Below are 21,205 nucleotides of genomic sequence, written 5' to 3' on the forward strand. Positions count from 1 at the left end.
TTAGGCTCGTCCCTTCACTAACTAAAAAAAACATTTTGCTGTCATAATTATTATATTCTTCTTTTTCTTCAAGCCCATATAATTGTCTGGACAAGTATTAAAGGTGGCTTGGCTAGGTAGGGATCGAAGAACGTAGTCATCTCTCAAGGGCAAGCTCTCCATTGGCTTTAATAGCTTACCTTGTGGTTCTAGCTAAAGGGGAAGCTCCAGCCCAAGAAGATGGAAGGCGAAGCAGATGTAAGAACCCCATTGATCGATGGCCCAAAGCTGAGGAACGATCGACGACCCCCAAGTTTCCTCTGCTCCCTCAGCACCTTGAGGTTCAATTTCTTCCAGAATTTGCCTGACAAGGTGAGGTCCAGCTTGGATCCTGAGGACCCTGTTAGCACTGATCTCTCTGCTGCCAAAGGACTCATCAAAGGTCTCTCTCTCTCTCTCTCTGTTTGTTTGTCTTATTTCTTGAGGTTCTGCTTGGTTGTCTAGAAGCGGATATTAGGGAACAAAATTTTTTGCAGTGGTTTGGATTCCGGCAACAATAGTGTTCTCTGAAAAAATTTCTTCAGAAGAGAGTGAATATTTATTTGATGGTAGCATCACCGGAGTTCCGGTCCCTGTCACTTGGGGACAAATTGATGGAGAAAATGAAAAGAATGAAGAGCATTCTCTTCGGGTTTCCTGGACGTAAGTCAGTGGACAAGAACCGCTACTCTCTTGGGCTCAAGGTTTGTAATCTCGGATCCGATCGGCTGATTTGGTCGCATCAGATTGGTATCGGCCGAGACCGATTCTCATACCAATCCGATCCACCAGTATGGACAAGGATAAAAAGATAAAAAGAAATCAGATTAAAAAAAAAAAAAAAAACAGGACTGAAGTGTCATATTTGTCCGAGTTTGGACAATTCCAATCTGATCCGATCCAGTCGATACGGAGATTACGAACCTTGCTTGGAATTGAATCTTTCCTGTGTGAGTAATAGGATCTATGGATTCTGCAACATCCACATGATAAAGGAAAACTATTTTTCCTTCACTTTCTTATTTTCGATGCTCCATGATATCATACAGAGGAGGCAATAAGGTCATTTCAACGTGAAGAGGAGAGATACACATAGAGGAGCTACCGTACCTTGCCCCGGCAGTTTAGATAACCTTTTTCAAAATATTTTCAAGTTCAGCTTCTCTATGAGGAAGCGTGGCTCCTGTGTGTGTGGAGCCAATGAGCATCCACGTGGGCATCATGGGGAGTGGGATTTCTACCTTTCATGAGGGTGGGGTGATCAATTTATCTCCCCCTGTGTATAGCTAAATTACCTTTCAAAATTCACTGCTCATGTGGATCTACCACTAGGTGAGGAAGGCATGCTAGAATATTTTTTCCCCTAAATAATAAGGAGAATGCATCTAGTTCTACACACGCCTTGCTCCGTTAGACTTAAGATAGAATCTTAATTTGTGGAGTGGGTATGGGAAGTCCAGATCCTCCCCAATGACGTTTAACCACCATAGTCAATTTCACACCATCCATAGGGTGTGGAGAAGAACTAATTTCGGGTATGGGTATGCTCCACCAATTTAAGATCTCGCACCACTACTAGTGTTTAGTCAATGAGGCCTCATGGTTTAGGCATTGATACGGACTATAAATAGACAATAAACCAGCTGCAACCAAACATCGAAAACAGCCATATATTTATCGATCTAAGCTTGACACCGATTTGTCTACTTACCGATTGATCTGATTTTGGGCTTTAACTTGCCGGTTCTGATCTACATTCTGTAGTTTTGAACTGTGAAACCTTGGTGTATTTTGTCAATCAAGAGCCAATTGACATTTTCAGTTCTTTTTTTTTCTGAAAAATTATTAAAGGAGGTAGTTTCTATTCACTTATGGCAAAGGAAAAATTCCTTCACGATAGGTCTGGGTGTTTTGGGATGGACATTAGGAAAAATGAAAAAGATAGGTTAGCTTGTACTCTAAAAGGTAAAGTAATTATAGGATTTGGCTCCTCTCCAATGAGTTCGGCAGCCCAATTAGTGCCCCGTGAGCCAGCCTTCGTATGTGCCAAGCAGGCAAACAGCCCAGTCGTTGGATGCCTCATTGGGCAGATGCCTCCAAAGAAAAGAGCCCGACGCGTAATTATAACTTAGATATGGTTTTCCTTCGCTCTATGGATGGAGCATATGGAATCAAAGGTGAAGTAATTAATTAATAATTCCTCTTTATTATTAATTAATTCTTTCCTTTCCCAAAAGAAAAAAAAAATCAAAGGTCACAATTTCGTGAGGGCACCATGTAAGAGAATCCGACCCGACCCGACCCGACCGAATCACTTGAATATTGAAATTTGGTTATAATATGAGAGAGGCGCCAACGGAGTACGGATAGACATCCACAGTGATCCACACATTCTTTCATGGAATGCCATTTTCGGCCGTTTCCTTCGGAGAAGAAGTAGAAAGATATCTTTCTGTTCAACCCAATTTCTACATGAGCCTGAATCTGCTTAATGCTTTTGTAAGAGAGAGATTCTAGATTTGTTTTTGCACTTTCAATAGAGAGATTGAGATTTAGTTTGTAATCCAAAGTTGAAATTGATGGAAGAAGGTCTGGACGCCAGGAAGCCATTGTTATCGTTGAATGAAGGTCAAAAGTCCGACGATAAACGTCCACGAGTGAGTCGCCGGAACTCGGTGAATACCATAATTAGAGATTTCACTTCCAAATTGCCTGACAAGCTCAGACCCGGCCTTGATCCCGAGGACCCTTTCAACATTAATTTATCTAAAACCATATGCTTAAACCATGGTAACTACCTGTTTCTCTCTCTGTTCTTCTTCGTTCTCTTCCATTTGCTATATGCCTGCATCAGTTTCTCAAAAAAATGAGCAATTGAGGGTGAGGAAACGATATATTTTGCAGAAATCTTCACTATTTTATATGGAATGGTTATTTTTTCGATTTTTCCAAAAGCAATCTGTGGTGCACGTTTAATGCTCAATGAAAGACCAACTGATTATTTTTTAGGTGAATTGTTATTGTTTTTTTTTTTCCATGTAAGCTCTTGCATCTCAAGATTCAGATAAAAATATAAGAATAAGGATGAAAGCATTTGCTTCTTTGGATTTGGTAGTCTAGCAGCCCTGCCCATGCTTCATATATCTTTGCCTAGAAGGATGCAAAGCTTATGTAAGAAACTTGTATAATTAAGGATTTCATTCTTAGGAATGTATCTTGGTAGCCACCATTAAGTATGGCATTACAACTGCAAAGAAGCAGTGTGCTTAATCTACTATTAAAAGGAAGCCAAGAACAGAGAAGCACATTAACTCCATCAATCGCAGCTACAAAGCTTTTCGTAAAATAAAAATGTAGCTAATTTCTTTCATTAACTTTCTTCATGATCTTGTTTTTCACATAATTCTAAAAATTCATCTCTGTTTCAGGGGAAAAGGAATACTATGAAAAACAATTTGCAACCCTAAAATCCTTCGAGGAAGTTGACTCTTTAGAAACAACCAATGGCATCGATGAGGTTCAAGGCCATGATCAAGAGGTAGAGCATGAAAGAGCAATGAAATTATCCAATTATGCAAATATTCTTTTGCTGGCTTGTAAGGTAATTTACCTTTCCTTTTTTCATTCCAAATTTTATGAGATTCAAGGATATAGACCTTGCAAGTTTTTTATGATCCTGGGGTACCACTTTTGTCTGTTGTACTTAGTTCTTCAACTTCATGAACTGCAGATCTATGCCACAATAAGGAGTGGCTCAATTGCTATAGCAGCTTCTACACTTGATTCTCTGCTAGATCTCATGGCTGGTGGAATTCTTTGGTTCACACACATGTCAATGAAAAATATAAATATCTACAAATATCCTATTGGAAAGTTGAGGGTGCAACCAGTAGGCATTATCATTTTTGCAGCTGTTATGGCTACGCTTGGTATGTCTATCTTTATCCTGCTCATACTTATGATGAACATTTCTTGCTTCAAAGTTGGAATTGCTTCCTTAAGAAAATCAACTAGTGTAACATGACAATGCTCTTTAGCTGCAGAATATTTGAAGAAAATTGGAAGAAATATGTTTCTGCGGTGTCACAAGTCATGTTAACAAGATTTACACAAATTCCAACATTACTAACTAAAGATACTGTAATATTGAACTTCAGAATCCATGATATATGTGTAGATCTCTAATCTTATGTATGTAACATCACTAAACCTTCAAGAATATACCTTTGTTCCTTAAAGTAACTGCAGTCCCTTCTCGTCATCTTTGCAGGCTTTCAGGTACTGATCCAGGCTATGGAACAACTGATAAAAGATGACCCTTCTGAAAAGATGACCTCGGATCAGCTTGTGTGGTTATATACAATCATGCTGTCTGCTACTGTGGTAAAACTTGGCCTCTGGATTTACTGCCGAACGTCAGGAAACACGATAGTCCGTGCTTATGCAAAGGTTTTCTCACCAAACATAGAGCCACCTAGTGACTTTCATTTTGTTTCTAAACTGAGTTTTATAGTTTCCTGCCAAAAGATCATGTTTTTTCTAACTAATGCCATCATTTAGGATCACTATTTCGATGTGGTAACAAATGTTGTTGGCTTAGTCGCTGCTGTTCTTGGTGATAAATACTACTGGTGGATTGACCCTATTGGTGCTATTATTCTTGCAATATATACAATTACAAACTGGTCTGGGACTGTACTGGAAAACGCAGGTCTCTCTCTCTCTCTCTCTATCTATCTCCCCTTGGGTGTGAAATTTCAGACTGTCACAATTGTGAAATATCTTTAAGTTCCTTTGAATGATAAACTCTACACACGTTCAACTCAACTCAGTCAATTAAGCCTTATGCTAAATGTTTGAAAATTTCATGAGAAACATTACTTGCAATACTTTAAGTTCCTCTCTTGTTTACTCTAGGGGCAGGTACAAGCACTTCATTTCTAGAGTAAACAGGGTTGTACTTACCACCTTATTTCATTGTGATTGCTTCTTTTTTATTTTGACTGTCCTAAAAGGAAATTTCTTTGCAAGTTACTTATGTGACCTCTGTTTAAGAAAATCACGAAATACCTTTGCTCCAAACTGTTTTTAAGAGATACTCTTTTCAAAGCTGGAAGGAAACTTTTCTCAGTCTTGGTTGGTAATAAATCTCATCAAAATTTTCTTCAGGGTAACTTGTGAGAAGTGTGTATAGGTAATATCCCACCCCTCCTTTTTTCAAAAAAAAATCCCTGGTTTGATTTAAAAGAAAATCGGAAAGAGCTCTAAATTCCGTGGTATACAATCTGCTACTGTGTTCCTTTAGATGTTCATGCTAGTAACAGTCATCATGTATGAGATATGAAAACCATCATGTAACTAATTGCCGAAAGAACTGAATAATAAAGGGGGAGTAATAGATCTCATACACTAGCAAGGGATCAAAACAGCTACTTTGTAATACAAGCTTATGATGTCAAAATCTAAAATTTTCAACTGTATTCTTGCTTGCTTTCTATATTTTACAATACGTTTCATCTATACCAGTAATTCACCATTTTGCCTCTTGATGCAGCTTCTCTAGTGGGGCAGTCAGCTTCACCTGAAGTCCTGCAGAAATTGACATACTTGGTCATAAGGCACCATCCTAAAATCAAGCGCGTTGACACAGTTAGAGCCTACACTTTTGGTGTTCTCTACTTTGTAGAGGTCAGTTAATTTTTTATTTGGTATGTATAGCTTTTGGGAAAGGAGTCTGAATACCTTTTTCATATAATGACCCGTGGGACCACACTGACACTTTCTCAATAAATATGTGGGCCCCTACTGAATGAATTTGTCTCCTGGCCTCTCATGGGTGTGAGTTCCCACTGCCCATAATTTTTATCATTGCTGTTTAGCTCTTTCTGGGTTTCATTTCAGCTCTCATCATTGTTAAGCTAAGGACTCCATCTTGACTGGAAAAGTTTAAAATGAACATACACAGGTTGACATTGAACTTCCTGAAGATTTGCCACTGAAAGAAGCTCATGCAATTGGAGAGTCGTTGCAAATAAAGATTGAGGAGCTCCCCGAAGTTGAGCGAGCATTTGTTCATCTTGATTTTGAGTGTGATCACAAACCAGAGCACTCTATTCTTAGCAAGCTGCCTGATACTCAACCTTGAATTTGAACCAAAACAATACACACACCCTATTCTAAATGGCTGCTATAGTGAGGTTCTAGTTAAGAGGATAAGTGGTATGAGTTCAAAGGGAGAGGAAAGAATGTTTATCCCCTCCTTGTAAGTTGTATAAATTGTACTTTGAAGACAAACCATTATTTGGGATGTGGGATACAAAGGTGTTTGCTCTATTGACTTCAGAATTGTCTCAGAAACAGAAGCAACTTTAAACATGAAAACATCACATATTTAAGGAATCGACTCACATCTAGTAAAAATAATTTTTTTTGAATCTCCCTATTTAAGGAGGTTCTTGGGTTGCTGACGCCCATTATCCCAGATGATGAGCTCTAAAAGGACCTCATCAAAGTCCAGATTTTGGAGCAATGTGTCACTAGTCTAGGTCCACACCCCAAAAGATGCATCTATTAGGAGGTTGCCCTTCCCCACTTATATGCCCAAAACTCTCCCCAAAACTAGGGGATGTGGGATTGGGGAGGGAATATTCTACTATTCATTATGTGTTGGGCTGCGTGCCCATGCGCTGCAGACTGTCGGATGGTGCGCTACACGTTGTGTCGCGCTATAGAGGAACCCCACGCTATGGAAAACCCTTCTCGCGTGGGCTGTGAAATGAACTTTTGCCCTCAAAACATATGGCATAGTAAACAAGAAATATAAAACCGTGATAGTCTGTTTTTAGACTCTTGGTTCAATCCTTGTGTTCTACAAATTGGTTAAAGAGGCAACTGATTTACAAAGTACACTTGTCATCATGTCATCTTTGGTAGTTGGAACTAGTAAAATAGATTCTATTTTACATCAAAGATATATCATTCTGGGAAGATCGTCATATCAAGATGATGACATTGTATGTTGGAAAAGTTTATCTTCACCATGGGTGAAGAGAATCCCACAACTGTAACGTTATAATGACCTCTCTTGTATACGAATGTCCTGAAGTGCCATTTGCATCGTTTTCTAAGTCTCATACAAGTGCTAGAACTCAGGAGTAACTGTGTTTGAAAGAAAATTGTCCTATTTATGTTTAATCTTAATAGAATTTCAGTGGTTGGATCAATCATATTACTATTGATCATCAAACCGGTAGCTTTTCTTTATGGGCAAAGGTTATCTAGTCGCCCCACCAAGGGAAGCTTGTTTTGATGGCAAAAGAATATCTTCCACATGGCATATGTCAAATGGGGTTCAAATTTTGTGGACATGTAGACTCAAGACTCTCTTCCCACATATTAAATTTCAGCTCAGTAGAGGTTGATCGATATTGTAGCCAAATAAAGCATTTCAATAACTGAAGTTGCTAAAATGGTGCATGAGGCTACCAGTTGTGCATGGACATACTTGAGAGGGTATACATATATATATATATATATATATATATATGGAAGAATATATCAATGGGTGCAACTTGTTGTCAACAAGAATTATATTGATCATCTAGCATGGATCAAGGTATCGACATCAGCATTTAACGCATAGGTAAAAAATGTTCTTAAAAAGTTTTAAATTATTTAATGGAGTATTTATGTAAAATGATAAGATTTATCCTCATTGAAAATGGAAATTATGATATTTTTAAAAGCCAAAAAAGTAAGGCTACAACTTCTTAGTTCACCACTTTGGTTACTGTAAGATTTTCCCATCTCAAATTTAAGTTTGAACTTGACATATAGTCAATTCAAAAGTTACCCTATCTAGACAATGGCCAGAATTGCCACATAATTATATTGATATTGTTGGTACCTAATACCAATACAAATTAAGTATATCGACCAAATAGTGGGTTGTTTTTAATTTAGGCCCAATACACATCCGATACAGACGACTATTGGGGATCGGTTATAGGGATGGTGTTGGTTGTATCAGACAGTTTTACCGTCAAAGATACTGATATCATCCAAGCGTATGGTATCTTACGATAACTGATGCAAGCTCCGAATTAGGTCAATCTTTAAAAACTCATTGTACCGATACCTATAATCATATTGTCAACGAAAGCTTATGATATTTTCTCGTGACCTAGTTGTAAGGGTGTCAATTGTGCACTAAAATTGGAACTAGCCCACAAAAAACCGGAACCAACCCACCTAATAGTTTATTGGGCCGGTTTTGTATCTACAGATAAATTATTTGTCTAGTTTTGGATCTGCCGATTAAGTTATTGGTCTCTCAACGGTTCTAGAACCGATAGACCAACTAGTAACCGTTGGAATCGGAACAAATCCACATTCTAACCCTATATAAAAAAAAATGATGGTAAATTGCATCTCATATTATTGAAATTAATGCATCATTATAATATTATTGAATGCATATAGCATGTATTAAGGGAATATATATATTTATTTAATTTTGAACTGTTTGAAATCGACTAGGAAGCAAAACCGGCCCACCCAAAAGTTAATGGTCCTACATTCCAAGTTTTGAACCGATTAGCGTGGTCTGATTCTGGTCCTGAGCCCTTAAGGCCGGAACAGGAACCCTTACGGCCTTACATTGTAGTCGATCCCGATAGAAGGACTATTGTGTCAATATTTGAAAAGATGAGGATATGTTGGTTATCTCACGTTCTCCACACCAGTGGATCAGTGATGAAAGATTAGGGTTGCCGAATTGCCAATTGCGGCCCACCATCGGTTATAAAATCCATCTCTTGTGTGCTTCACAGTTCATCCTTCAGCTTTTCCACTGCTAAGTCTCGATCTCATTAGGGCCTCTATCTGTTTCCATTTCGATCCATCGAGTTCATGATTGTTGTTATTTAGGGTTTCTGCTTTCTCTGTTTCTTCACATTCCTTAGATTAAAAGATGATTTGTTTTGATTGATTTTTAGTGCTTTTTTAGTTTTTCTCCAACCAGATCGGTGGGTGGATCTGCGGAAAACACAATCCTTCAATGGCCAGTGATGGATAAAAATTGTCCGTACCATCTGAGTTATATCTTTGATGAGATTTCTACTTTTTGCTTCTGAGGTCATTTCCTAGTGTTACTTGCAGATCTACATCTCTGTTTCTGTTTTTATTTCGTTGTTTGAAAATCGTTTAATAGGTTATATTGTACAGTGAGATGAGGTGACGAGGGCGAGGGCGATGACGATGAAAACTTACCATCAAACTATGAAAGCTTGATCAAATCTTGTTGATGTTATCGAATCATTACTCTCTGAGCTTCGCTGCGTATAGATTTAGTTAGCGGTAGAATGTTTAGTTAGGAATTTAAGAGAGAGAGGCAACAAATTAGAGTCTCTGATGCGCTCTGTGCTATAGCGTTTTCAGTGCTGTACGTTGCCGAAAGAGATATTCGAGCGGAGATTCTGGCATTCGTCGCTTCATAATCGGCGCTTGCATTCAGATGCTCGAACATCCCTCCTGTAGAAACTTGGTAGATCTTTCTATTTTTCTCATTTAAATCTCAAAATGGAGCTTTGCCAGGTCGAATGGGGAAAGAGTTTTAAAATTTCTGGTAAACAGCTTGTTTCCATGGACTTGCAGCATTCTCGAGCTTCCTATTCCCATGCTCTTGAGCACATGGTTCCAAGAATCGGATCCGATCTCGATTCTGAGTTCCGACTTATCTGAATCGTGGTTTGGATCGAGATTTCTAGGGTTCTTCAGATTGGTGTTACTATTGACAGATCCGTGGAACTGAAGTCATACAGGGAACTAATTTAGGCCAGGTTTTTGAGAATCAGTTAATCAAATATGGATTGGAATTGGCTGAGGCCAATAGCTAGACAGCCCTAGATGCTTGGAATATGCTGATTAGGAGGCTGATCCAAGTCAATTCTGACCTGGATCTGAATCTGTTGGAACCGATCCGACTACTTTCTTGATATTTTGAACTCTGTATAAGCATAGTTTGAAAAAGAAAGAGAAGTATTACCAAAAAAAATTAAAAAAAGAAAGGTAAATTACATGTCACCCCTGTACCCAAACAGTGTTTGCATTTTCACGTAAGAATGCATTCCATGTTTTGAGAATGAGAATGCCCATCAAACAAAGCCTTAAGGTATGTATAGATAATGTTTTAGGTACCGGTTTGGTATTGATCGTATCAGCTAACCTGTAGCGGCATTGGGCACCACAGACAAGGTAAAGTAAACAATATTGATCCAATATGGATACCTAAAAATAGGGTTGCAATAGGGTCGGGTTGGGTCGGGTTTTTTAAAACCTTAGCCCAACCTTGAGTCCCCTTAGCTCGGCCCAAATCCGCCTTGATCCTGATTTAGGGCCTAAAAACCCTGATCCTCACGGGCCAACCCCAGCCCAAGCCAGCCCTGATTGGCCTTGATTGGGCCGGGCTTGACCTATTGACCCTGGCCCTGGCCTTGACCCTGACCCTGACAGAGTATAATGCTTTCATTGTATAGAGTGTAAACAGACTACATCTATAAGCCATGACCACGCATGTTTTCACATAAGCAGATAGCACTCTCATTTTATGTTATAAAGTTATAAAATTTAATGAAAGTAAATCCAACTCCAACTGCTAATACTTTTATAATTATAACTATAACAATCAAATAATGAATTAATTAATTTAGTTTTTGCTTTGCATTGTGATGATGCTTTGCATTTGTACTTAAGTGGTCAAATTTTTTCTTGTGTTTCCCTCCAACCTCTAATACCTCTTAGTCACTCACTCTCTCAGCCTTTTATTTGTTCGATGAATTTACACATTAATCCTTTTCAATCCTGATTATAGAATATATTATATATATATATATATAATGTACTTAAAAGTCTAATTTATGAACCCTTGTTAGTTGTTATGTGTTACATTAATAATTTCTTATATAATATAATATCATATTATCATTATACATAATCAGGTTCAAAATTAGGATCTAGATCAGGGTCAAGATCAGAGTCGTCATCAGGGCAAAGATCAGGGTCAAAATTAGGGTCAAGATCAAGGTCAAAATCAAGGTCAAAAGTCAGGGCCAAAATTAAGGTCGGGCTGAGCCAGAGGCCTCAACCCAGACCTAAACCGACCCTGACTCAGGGCCAGGCAATTCTGACCTTAACCAGCCTTCAAGGCTAGAAATCTTTAGCCCAGACCCTGTTCGGGCTCAGGGCGGGCCAGGGCGGGTTCGGGCCAACAGGGCCAAACTTGCACCCCTACCTAAAAACATGTGTATGGAAGACAAAGAAAGTTTGAAACATGTGTCTACCAAGCAGCGGTCTCCTCACCTTTTTAATTACAACATTCTTTGGTTGTCACAATGTCCCCAAAATTGGGGAAAACCCGCCCTAAGCATGGACAGGGCCAGGCTGGGCCTGGATTTAACACAGGTCGGGCTGCGGGCTGCATTTAATATTTCTTTGACCCTGACAATGTCGGGACGGGCCTGGGTTGAGGCCTCAGACTATGTATATATATTAAGTGATCTTAGGGTTGGGCTAGGGTTTAGGGCAAGACCGGTCCATTGACACCCCTACAAAATATCATATTTGAGTTTATGAATTAGTTTTTTCCTTTTTGTTTCTTATAAATATTGGGGACACAGTGGCCTTGCATGCGCACGGGTGTGATTTCTGCCTTTCACGGGGGTGGAGCGATTATTTCGCCCCTGGGTGTGGGGGGTACACTCCCCCCACCGAGAACGTTTCTCCATAAATTATTTTTAGGGGAAATCTAAAGGATAAAAGTGCATTGTGATGAAGTCTCATGTAACTAAGTACAAATTTTTTGCTACATGGTAGAAGAATGGGAGCAAACTGGTCCATATAACAAATTTCTATGCATTAAAATTTTAACTGAGAATAAGTTTGTAACTGGTTAAACAATGAGTATAAAGTTTTATTGATTACAAGAATACCATTTTGTAAGTAAATTCAATGACATTTTTTTTATTTTTTTTGTAATTTCATTGTCAATAATATAATCAAAATGAAACTTTGATGTGACAAAAAAGTCTCTAATTAGTAGAGTACATCAAATTCAAAAACATATATAAGATATAATCTGATCCTCTAATTACATTTACTGTCATTGTCACTAAGATAATCAAAATGGAAATTTTATGTGACAAAAATGTCTCTCATTAGTAGAGTACATCAAATTGAAAAACATATATAGAATACAGCTGAACCTCTAATTACATGTACTGTCAAAGATAATGCTCAAGTGCGTGGCAGCAGGCGGCCATTGTACATTTTATCAAGCAACTGCCGTGCATCAGGCCTCCGAAGAAGACCCTTGTTATTGGGTAAACCTGTTCCCAGACAAACTGGGCATACAAGTTTCCCCCTACCTGCATTGCCAGCAAGATGAGATTAGAATATTGACTACGATTTTAGTGCATCCCTACATTCTTCAAAACAAGGAAAGAATGGTCCTTCAGGACATGAAATTGTCACAAAATTCAAAATGGAATTCAAGATCAAGGCAAAAGAATGAATTCACCAGCCACTTTTTCTGTATCAGCATTATGAATGGAGCTCCAGTTAAGAGTAAGACGGTGCATATCATCATCTAGTTAACTAAAAAGATCTATGCTAACTTCAGGACCCATAATTGCTCGATGATCCTTCTTAGGACAGTGCTGCTTTTAACTTCTCATTTAATAACTACTCTTGCTCAAGTTAAGACAAGACTCTGTAGACAAAAATGAGAAGGTGAACAACCAGCAGGAACATGAATGGACTCGGGGCTTAAGCTAAAGTGGTACACAATCTGGTAACTCTTACGCCCTATACTGTATCCAAAGTCCAAACTGCTATTGCTTAAATGGTCCACTTCATAATACAGCTTTTCCAGCTTTCCACCAAGTTTTGACTTCAAGACCTGTGATTGCTAGCTGATCCATGTCGAAATCTAGTTTATCTTTTACTTTCTCATTCCCATTCCAGCAACTAAATCTGACAGGATTATTTAAATTAAGTACTCAAAAATCAGAACCTCTCGATGTCTCTATTGTTGTGCTTGTAGAAACCCATATAAATAGAGAAAGAACGTCAGTGGAAGTGAGTGTAACACAGAGATTTATGTGGTGTGTAGAGTCACCAAAAAAAAACACAGTATCTGATGCAATTAGATCACCTAAATAGGCTTAATTTAATGGAAATAAGTCTTGGGTTCGGTTATAGTTGTGTTGGCCTTTGGTCCATCGGGTTATCATTGTAATGGGCCACTTTAATGGGCTTTTATAATGTGGGTAGAGGTTATGCATACAGGATTATCTAGTTAAGTTTTTTTTTTTTTTTTTAATTATTACTAAGTGCCTTAGTTAGGCTCGATTAGGATTCTATAAGTCCAACCTTGTTTTGAGTTAGTTTCCTAGTCAGTTTAGATTATTACCTTATTACTTAAGAATTGGGTTAGGCCTTTCCTTTCTAGTGTAGAAGTCTAATTTTGAGGTTTTTATATAAGTTTGTAAGGGAGATGAGCATTGTACATGAATTTTAATTAATGAAAAGCTCTTGCTACTCTTCTCCATTGAAGAATTCTTGTGTTTGATCAAGGAACTGTTGTGTGCGATCAAGGTAGGTTGGTGTTTGATCCAATCAAATCACACTGTGTTGTGAAGCCCGGGTGTTATTTTCTGTTGTTCTTATTATTCCATCATCTCCATCATCCATTAACAAGTATTCTTCTATTTTCCTGCAACTACAACCTTTGTTTCTAGAAGATTATATGCTACATGTTTTTGAGATTAAGCAATCCAGCCATTAGATTTCTTCAAGATTTTGACCATACATTCAAGAACCCTAAATATGACTCGATTTCAGTTTGGTAACTTTTTGACCTGCTGATCTTGAGAAATCTGGGTATTCCCATTCTGCCCCTGCACCCATTAAGTCACTGGTCTGTGCCTAGATCAGTTCTGAGTTTCTAATTTATTTGAAGTACTGTTATTTACTCCATTAGCAGAATCGACTACATATTCATAGTCCTATTTTTCTGATCTCTGAATTCCTTGGTTAATTACTGTGTTACTCCTGGTTTTAACTACTGTTTATTACTTGATTGAAATACTGATTTCAGGTTCTGTTTAATTCCTATTTCATAACAGAATTCAGTATAGGTCGACTACCCTATTTTCTGTTCTTGTTTGTTGGTTTATTACCGAAGTACCCTTCTCCTAGATCTGCTAGGATTGACCCCTATATTCTGAATTATTATTTGTGAAAAGATCTTGCCTTGGTACTGTTTTGTTCTTTCAATTACGTAATACATTAATATCAATATAAATATCCCACACCATTAAATTTTCAGGAAGATAATCAAGGGAGCTGATAAACATGAAACTCATACTGAAAACCCACGATGTTCTCACAAGTAATAGAATGAAAAAGTGATTAAGGCATTATACCATAACAATTTGGACACTCTGTGAACTCATAAACATCTTTTGCTCGTTTCCGGTTGAGAGCCTTCCATTTTCCTGTACCACCACACATATCACCTACATCAACAGCGAATAAGCATTAAGAACCAGGGCAGACAAGCAAATGCAATTACAGAGCTGACTGACGACAATGTTTTGTTAAGAAAACCCAGGAATACAATGATGACACTTCTGCTCGAGGACAATATTCAACCCAAGTGCTCTTTAATACACAATTACAAACAAAATTTGAATTGATCGCTCATCTGAGAAATAAATAAAATTGAATTGATCACTTGTGTGAAAAATAATAAGCATGAGCACATGTGCTTGCAATGAGCAGAGTGGTACAGTTGGAAATAAATTATGGGATACTGAAACTTGCCACTTGAATATGGGGTACCGTCAGAATCAAAAGAAATATATTCTCAGGAATGGAAAGATGGGCGAAATTCTTATACAACAGTGATCAACTACAAAAGCATGGTTTTGAAAGTTAATGCTGATGCATTTGCGTATCTCCTAGAAAATTGATTATATGATCACATTTTCCATATCACTAATATTATAAAACTGACAAGGATCAGTCTACAGGCCACAAGCATTGCATTGACACCAGCACCTTCATGGAATATCATTTCAAGATCTTCACTGGAAAAAACTGAAACCCTGTTTTCTTTCCTTTCTTCAGGTGGGGAGGGGGGGAGTGCAGAAAGATTTAGGTGAATGTAAGTTAATCTCACAAAGACAAAAGAATGAAACAATACTTCTGATGAAAGCAAATGCAATTAGGAAATCTATAAATGAAGATATATCATATAATGGCAAGTGTCTGAACTTTCTCTGCTTCACCCACAGTGTCACATGTTTCAATAATGCATCAGCACAAAAATCAATTAGCATTATCCAATGCTCATGATCTAGCTATGTCTCATTCAGACTTGGGTCTCCTAGAGAAGTTATGTAATGACATTGTTTGTGTGAGTAGAAGGTATTTATGAGATAGCTAAACATAGACAAGTGATTCTGAACCTTCCAGGGGCCTCCTGAATATATGCAAGTTCAATAAGTCAGTAAGGCCATTCTGATCGATGTCCTCTGTGGAGAGGGATTACAAGGTTTACTCAAGCTTCACTATTTTAGATGTCCATGTATCAGTAAACACATTATAAAAAGACTTCCTCCAGAGTCTGAATCGGCTGTTCAACTGTTCAAGTGATAGCATAAGATATTAGTTGGAAGATGGAGGTTGAATTTCAACTAAAAAGAAAAAAAAAAATTGTATATTCACTATGAAGGTCTTACACATGTAAACTTTGCAAACACGCAATAAACTTTCTGGGGGACATGACTTACATATTATGGCACCACTGCCCCCACAATTCCGACATGCAGGTCTTTCTTTCCCTTCCAAAGCAATTGCCTCTGATGCAGCAATAGAACCATTTGAAATGTTTATCAAAGCGAGAGTCGTACATACACATGTAAGACACAACCGTCTTGTGATTATTGGTTGTGCTCCCTGAAATTAAGAGGATAGAAATTATTTTTAGCATCAGCTACAACTGATGGGGATCAGAATACAAACAGAAGTTAAATACCCAAGAAGAAACAAGGAGAAGCCAATTTGCTGGTGGAGTGCATATTGGTTTTCTTACTAGCTGTATTGGAATTACAATATGCACTTGTATCTAGGGTAAAACAGTAGTTAGTCAGCTTGAGAGAGATTAAAATTCTCCAATGAGTGTGTATGCAGCATAATTATGTCATTGTCATGCAATTTCAGCTTCAAGTCAGGTATTTACTAGTCGTTTGGATATTGTCAGCAGAATTTGTCTTGCCTTTGCTATTGTTCTATAACCAACTACATTCTGAACCAATTAAACCATTTTAACCATCCTCAAGACCAATACAGTCCACACAGTCCACTAGAATCATCCAGTCAAAAAAACCATCCCCATCACCAACCAATCAGCAAAACGCCAAGAAACCTCAAGAAGCCTGCAAGAACCCCACGGGAACTTATCTTCCTTTTTGCCAACTGGAAAACTTATATCCCCAAAATAAAGGTCTTTCTTAGCACTTCATTGACACTTTTCCCTTTTTCTCATTATCCTTGATATACCCTATACCTAATGATCCTTTTAATTTTCTTGGATGGTTGGACCTGCAACTCTTCACCCCCTCAATACCTATATGACTACCGTATAAACCTATACATCCAAATCCAGTTCCTTGTAAATCCCTTACTTCCTTAAGCATTAAGATCCTACATGAGGAACATATGAAAGTACTAACTAGATGTTCCATAATTCACTATATTCAAATATTTTACAATAAAATTCATGCTGTTGGCCCCATTTAATTGAGAAAAAGGCTTAGTTGATTTGAGTATCATCCACAGCCTGACACTTGACATATTAAAAAAAAATCAAATGTAAACTGACAAACTAGCCCGGGTGGTAACTATTTTTCCATAACTATTTTAAAATGGGCAAAGGATCTTCACAACGTCGTCGTGTGGATTCCTTGCACACCAAGACATAGAAATGGGGGCCCCACACACTCTCTCCCCTGCATGAACCCCCCTATTTACAGATTCTAACCCACCCATCCCATATGCCCAAATTAGTACTCAGGCGTCGTGGGAAACCCACCCCCCTTAAAAAACTGAATAATTTATAAAATAAAAAAAGTGGTGAAATAAGTATTTGGTGACAACTATATTCCTTACAAGCTAGTCCAGCTAACTAAGATGTACATTTTTAACCACAACAGTAGTCCTCAACCTAGAGCATATGCCTTCTTCCATATTGAACAAGATGGCAACTTATCCTTCACTACAGCACTTAGCATATGATGGGTGGCACTAGAGGATGTTCCAAATTCAATTTGCATTTCCTCTTCTTTTACACCATTTCTCCTCAACAAAAATATGCCTTTAAGAGAAGGAAAACAGATGTTCCTAATTCAATAATGCATTGCTTTTTCTTTGACACTATTTCTCCTCAACAAATAAGATTCTTTAAGAGAAGTAAAACAAGAAAAAAAAGAGAATTTTTATTTGTTTCATCCTGTGGTGGAACACTGGATTGAATGAGACGTCAAGACCCACTTCAGTATATTGAAACCCGGATACTTCAGTTCCACCTGTATGAGCAGGAAATGTCATGGTTATGGCCATGGAACACCTGAATATCTTTTATAAATGAAATAGAAATTACACCCAACCCATTGCCTGCAAATAATGCTAATACTGTATTAACTACAAAGTCAGATTTTCTGCTTTGTGGACCAAGCAAGTCTTCAACTGGACCAAGCAATTGGTTTCCCCAGAGATCTCAAAAAAATTCATGGACAAGCTAGTCCACTCAACATATTGGATAGAAAACACAAAAGTGCCCACTGAACCTCTATGCTTACCTCCTTTAAAGATTTTGCTAGGCGTTCAAGGATTCATTTTTTTTGGGGGGTGAATAACCCTGAAAAAGAAAAATAAAGATCCTGCACTGATTGAGCACAAGGAAAATTACACGAACTGACTACCAGAGCTTCAATCACTCCTACTCTGATATCACCTAGTTCCCCTTGAATTAATGAGCTTTGTCCCCAAGCTAGATTCTTCATGAAGGTCAATCACATATTGAGGTTGGGAAAGAAGATATTGATCATTTAAGGTCTGTTAGGGAACTCTAATTTAAGTCCAAGCACCTAACTGTTAAAAAACTAGTGCTTAAATTATTAAGAGGATTTATATGTTTCCCAAAAAGGACAACTCATTTGGGGACCAATTGAGGTTGGGCACCAACAAAACTCTTGAAACATGCCAAAGGGGACTGTCAATCATGTAGACCATTCCATTCCATGTGTATTGAGGACCTGATCTCAATAGACTTGCTGTTAATTGCAAAAATTAAGAGACTGAAACTAATCTCAATTATTAGCTTTTAGTTCAGAGGTTGAGAACTTCCAAAAGCCTCAACATATTATTGCGGCATCTAAGGGGGAGATTCTTGAAATCCTATGTGCTGGGGATCCAATGATGAAAACAGGGTTTAGATTTTTTTAGATGCCCAAGGAAATTCACATCTTTGCTTTCAAAAAGGAGGATTCAGTACGTCAGTAAATATTCTACGCATTCAAATCTATAACCAACTCATCTGCGAAGAATGCGAGTTAGGCTAATCCTTCTTTTTTTTTCGTTCATTCATTTATTAATTGGTCACATGAACTAGAGAATTTGGTTCTCGAGTTCTCTGGAACGACAGACCCATGCCAATTCAGGTTTTTATAATGGTTTATAATTTAAGGACACCAATAATACAGAGACGAAATATTAATAATAATAATATTCAAATCCAACCTTCTTCTTTAAAGGTTCAGATGAATCTCCCGCATTCGTCGGCGGGTGGCTCTCATCTTCCAAACTGGATCGCAATTTAAGCCTCACTGACTTCACATTGGCTGCAATTTAAGATAAGAACACGTCACCAACCTAGAACCAGAGCGAATGCTTCAGCAGTAAAATGATAGTAAGTAAAAGAAGCAGTACACAACGAAAAAAAAATTGCGGAGGAATTGATAGTCATATAGTGGAAATCCCAATAGAAACAGAGACAACGGAAGGTTCCGAAAGGAAGTTCAGATAAATCAGCCAATATAGTAAAACCAAGCTTTCTGAAGTTGGGTTTTAGTAAATGAACACAACGTCACAACGAAAAGGAATGCGAATTACTCGGATAAGAGAAGAAAACAGAACTTACAGGTCCTAGGTGGGTAGTGGTGGTGGTGGTGATTCCTCGGGAGAGAAAGGCTTGAAACTGTTGGAGGTTGGATAGGGGAGAGATGGGAAGCCATTCCCACTCCTCCAAACTTCTCGCTTTACGTGTTCTTCCGCTCTCCACCTTTTGTCTTCCCTCTCGGCTCTCACTGTAATGATTTGAGTGATTCACGAACCACCATTACCGATACTATTCTTCATAGTCCAGAGACTGGATATTAAGAGAATTTTGGAGGAGATAATAAATAAATAAATTCGTAGCCGCGGGATTTGCTAGCGTGGAACCCTTGTGCCACGCCATATTCGTAAACGTCTCACAGAACTCCAGATAGGCAGACAAATGAATTAAAAAAAGAAAAAGAAAAAGCAAGAGATCACTGTTTGGTCGTGTAGCTCCTGCACTATCGTGGGCCGATGAAAATACTCACAAGGGTATCAATATGGATGAAATTTTTTATGTCAATAAGGACTAGGCAATAAATTAAAACAACAGTCACTTTTGGCAGGGTTTTAAAACTAGAAATCCGTGATGGAATCGATCACTACAGATTTTCAATTCAGATCAGATCAAAATTGGCTAGAACCGGTACGAATAACCCTAGAATCGACTTGAACAGGCAAAAATCGAGAAAATCTTAGTGTGAATATTCGAATTCAGAACATCAAAAATTGGAATCAATCTCAGTCAATTCTGATACGAGTGAACCAATTCCATTCGATTCACCGATTTTGAAACCCTGACTTCTGGACATATACAACTAATCCATACCGTTAATTTTTTTTGGGGGAAAGGTTTCGTACACGGTTGTGTAAACCGTGTACGTAACTTTTCCCCCCTTAACTTTTTGCTTTTCCTCAAAAATACCCTCTCTTTACTTTTTGCTTGTCCCCAAAATTACTTTCCATTCACAATTTTCTCTCTCCTCTGTTCTCCTCTCTCATCCATCAAAGGAAAATTGCAGACCCTTCTCCCATGCTTCAACTCAACCTAGCTGGAATCAATCGCTAGATCTCAAGAAGCATCGTCGTCCTTCTATGATGTAGTGAGAAATGTTTCGTCCCTTGCCAGCCACACCGCTTGCACATTCATGGGGTGTACCAATTCGTTGTTGCAAACAGTTACTAGCTTCATCGAGCTTAGTCCTTACAGGCCTTTCGGAACCTATGTTTTCTGCACAGGGAAGGGAAGAATGTTCACTGTCAAGAACCCAGATGCCATTCTCCAATTGTTGTTTTATAGTCTTCAATGGGAAAATTGAGAAGCACTCACGGAAGTTACTTGTAGAAGTTTCAAGGACCATCTGCAATACAGGAACGAAATCTCAATCAATTTGGGGAAGGAAGATGTGGTTGATCTAGAGCCTCTTCTACTGCAACTTCCTCTATCTTCAGCAGGTGCTGGTAGCAATGAGATGGGATCAATCGAAACGTCCATCAAGGAGCTTGGACTGGTGAGTTTTGCTATTCCCTGCCTTTTTCCCTTTCTTCATTATCGGGACAATTCATACTCTCTGCTAATATCTTGCGTACTTGCTTGTTTTCTAGAGCACAAGAGCCATGTTGAGCCTCACTGCAGCTAGAGAGTCAGAGAAGCAGAAATAGAGAAACCAAGATAGGATCGATAACAACCGGGAAAAGATCAGAGAAGGGCTGAAGAAACTTCAAGAATACAAAGCTAGAGGTGAGATGCGTGAGGTGGGTTACTAAAATGCCTTCAAGCTGCAAATGAAAGCAGATTCTGAGAAGTAACCCACATGGAAATGAACAGCATTTGCACTCCAATTCTCCTTTCTGTATCATCATTATTGTATCCAAATTTAAAAAGACTACTATAGAATGTGAAGTTTTCCACAAAAGAGCTCCATAACCTCTTTCGGCAGGAAAAGAAAAACTTTAATTTTGTCTTTGA

General features: G+C 38.2%; 2 protein-coding genes, 1 long non-coding RNA gene, 2 other non-coding genes and 1 pseudogene across 6 annotated transcripts; 4 read left to right on the top strand and 2 right to left on the bottom strand.

Annotated features, from left to right (window-relative positions):
• The first annotated feature begins 171 nt into the window (after positions 1 to 171).
• LOC122644073 (metal tolerance protein 4-like) lies at positions 172 to 6,352 on the top strand. 2 transcript variants are annotated; one of them, XM_043837679.1, is made up of 7 exons: positions 172 to 421; positions 3,447 to 3,619; positions 3,749 to 3,947; positions 4,289 to 4,467; positions 4,579 to 4,729; positions 5,573 to 5,706; positions 5,984 to 6,352. In XM_043837679.1, the coding sequence occupies exons 1-7, from the start codon at positions 220 to 222 to the stop codon at positions 6,161 to 6,163; spliced, it is 1,218 nt and encodes a 405-aa protein (XP_043693614.1). In that variant the 5' UTR covers positions 172 to 219; the 3' UTR covers positions 6,164 to 6,352. The 2 variants fall into 2 exon arrangements, with proteins under 2 accessions (XP_043693614.1, XP_043693613.1); XM_043837678.1 differs by lacking the exon at positions 172 to 421 and adding an exon at positions 2,572 to 2,808.
• LOC122644076 lies at positions 3,884 to 4,224 on the bottom strand. The gene is made up of 2 exons (XR_006330227.1): positions 4,106 to 4,224; positions 3,884 to 4,014 (listed from the first exon to the last, which is right to left on the bottom strand). It is a non-coding gene; the product is annotated as an uncharacterized LOC122644076 (long non-coding RNA).
• A 2,726-nt stretch (positions 6,353 to 9,078) lies between the features above and the next one.
• LOC122644448 lies at positions 9,079 to 9,157 on the top strand. The gene has a single exon (XR_006330377.1). It is a non-coding gene; the product is annotated as a small nucleolar RNA snoR117 (small nucleolar RNA).
• A 108-nt stretch (positions 9,158 to 9,265) lies between these two features.
• LOC122644446 lies at positions 9,266 to 9,351 on the top strand. The gene has a single exon (XR_006330375.1). It is a non-coding gene; the product is annotated as a small nucleolar RNA snoR116 (small nucleolar RNA).
• A 2,918-nt stretch (positions 9,352 to 12,269) lies between these two features.
• On the bottom strand, positions 12,270 to 19,483 carry LOC122644074 (protein PHOTOSYSTEM I ASSEMBLY 2, chloroplastic). Its single transcript, XM_043837680.1, has 5 exons — positions 19,280 to 19,483; positions 18,880 to 18,980; positions 15,873 to 16,038; positions 14,502 to 14,594; positions 12,270 to 12,440 (listed from the first exon to the last, which is right to left on the bottom strand). Exons 1-5 carry the CDS (start codon positions 19,371 to 19,373, stop codon positions 12,310 to 12,312), a joined length of 585 nt encoding a protein of 194 aa, XP_043693615.1. The 5' UTR covers positions 19,374 to 19,483; the 3' UTR covers positions 12,270 to 12,309.
• A 342-nt stretch (positions 19,484 to 19,825) lies between these two features.
• LOC122642226 lies at positions 19,826 to 21,045 on the top strand (annotated as a pseudogene).
• Positions 21,046 to 21,205: the final 160 nt, after the last annotated feature.

This window comes from Telopea speciosissima, chromosome 10 (assembly GCF_018873765.1).
Source record: "Telopea speciosissima isolate NSW1024214 ecotype Mountain lineage chromosome 10, Tspe_v1, whole genome shotgun sequence".
Lineage (NCBI taxonomy): Eukaryota > Viridiplantae > Streptophyta > Magnoliopsida > Proteales > Proteaceae > Telopea > Telopea speciosissima.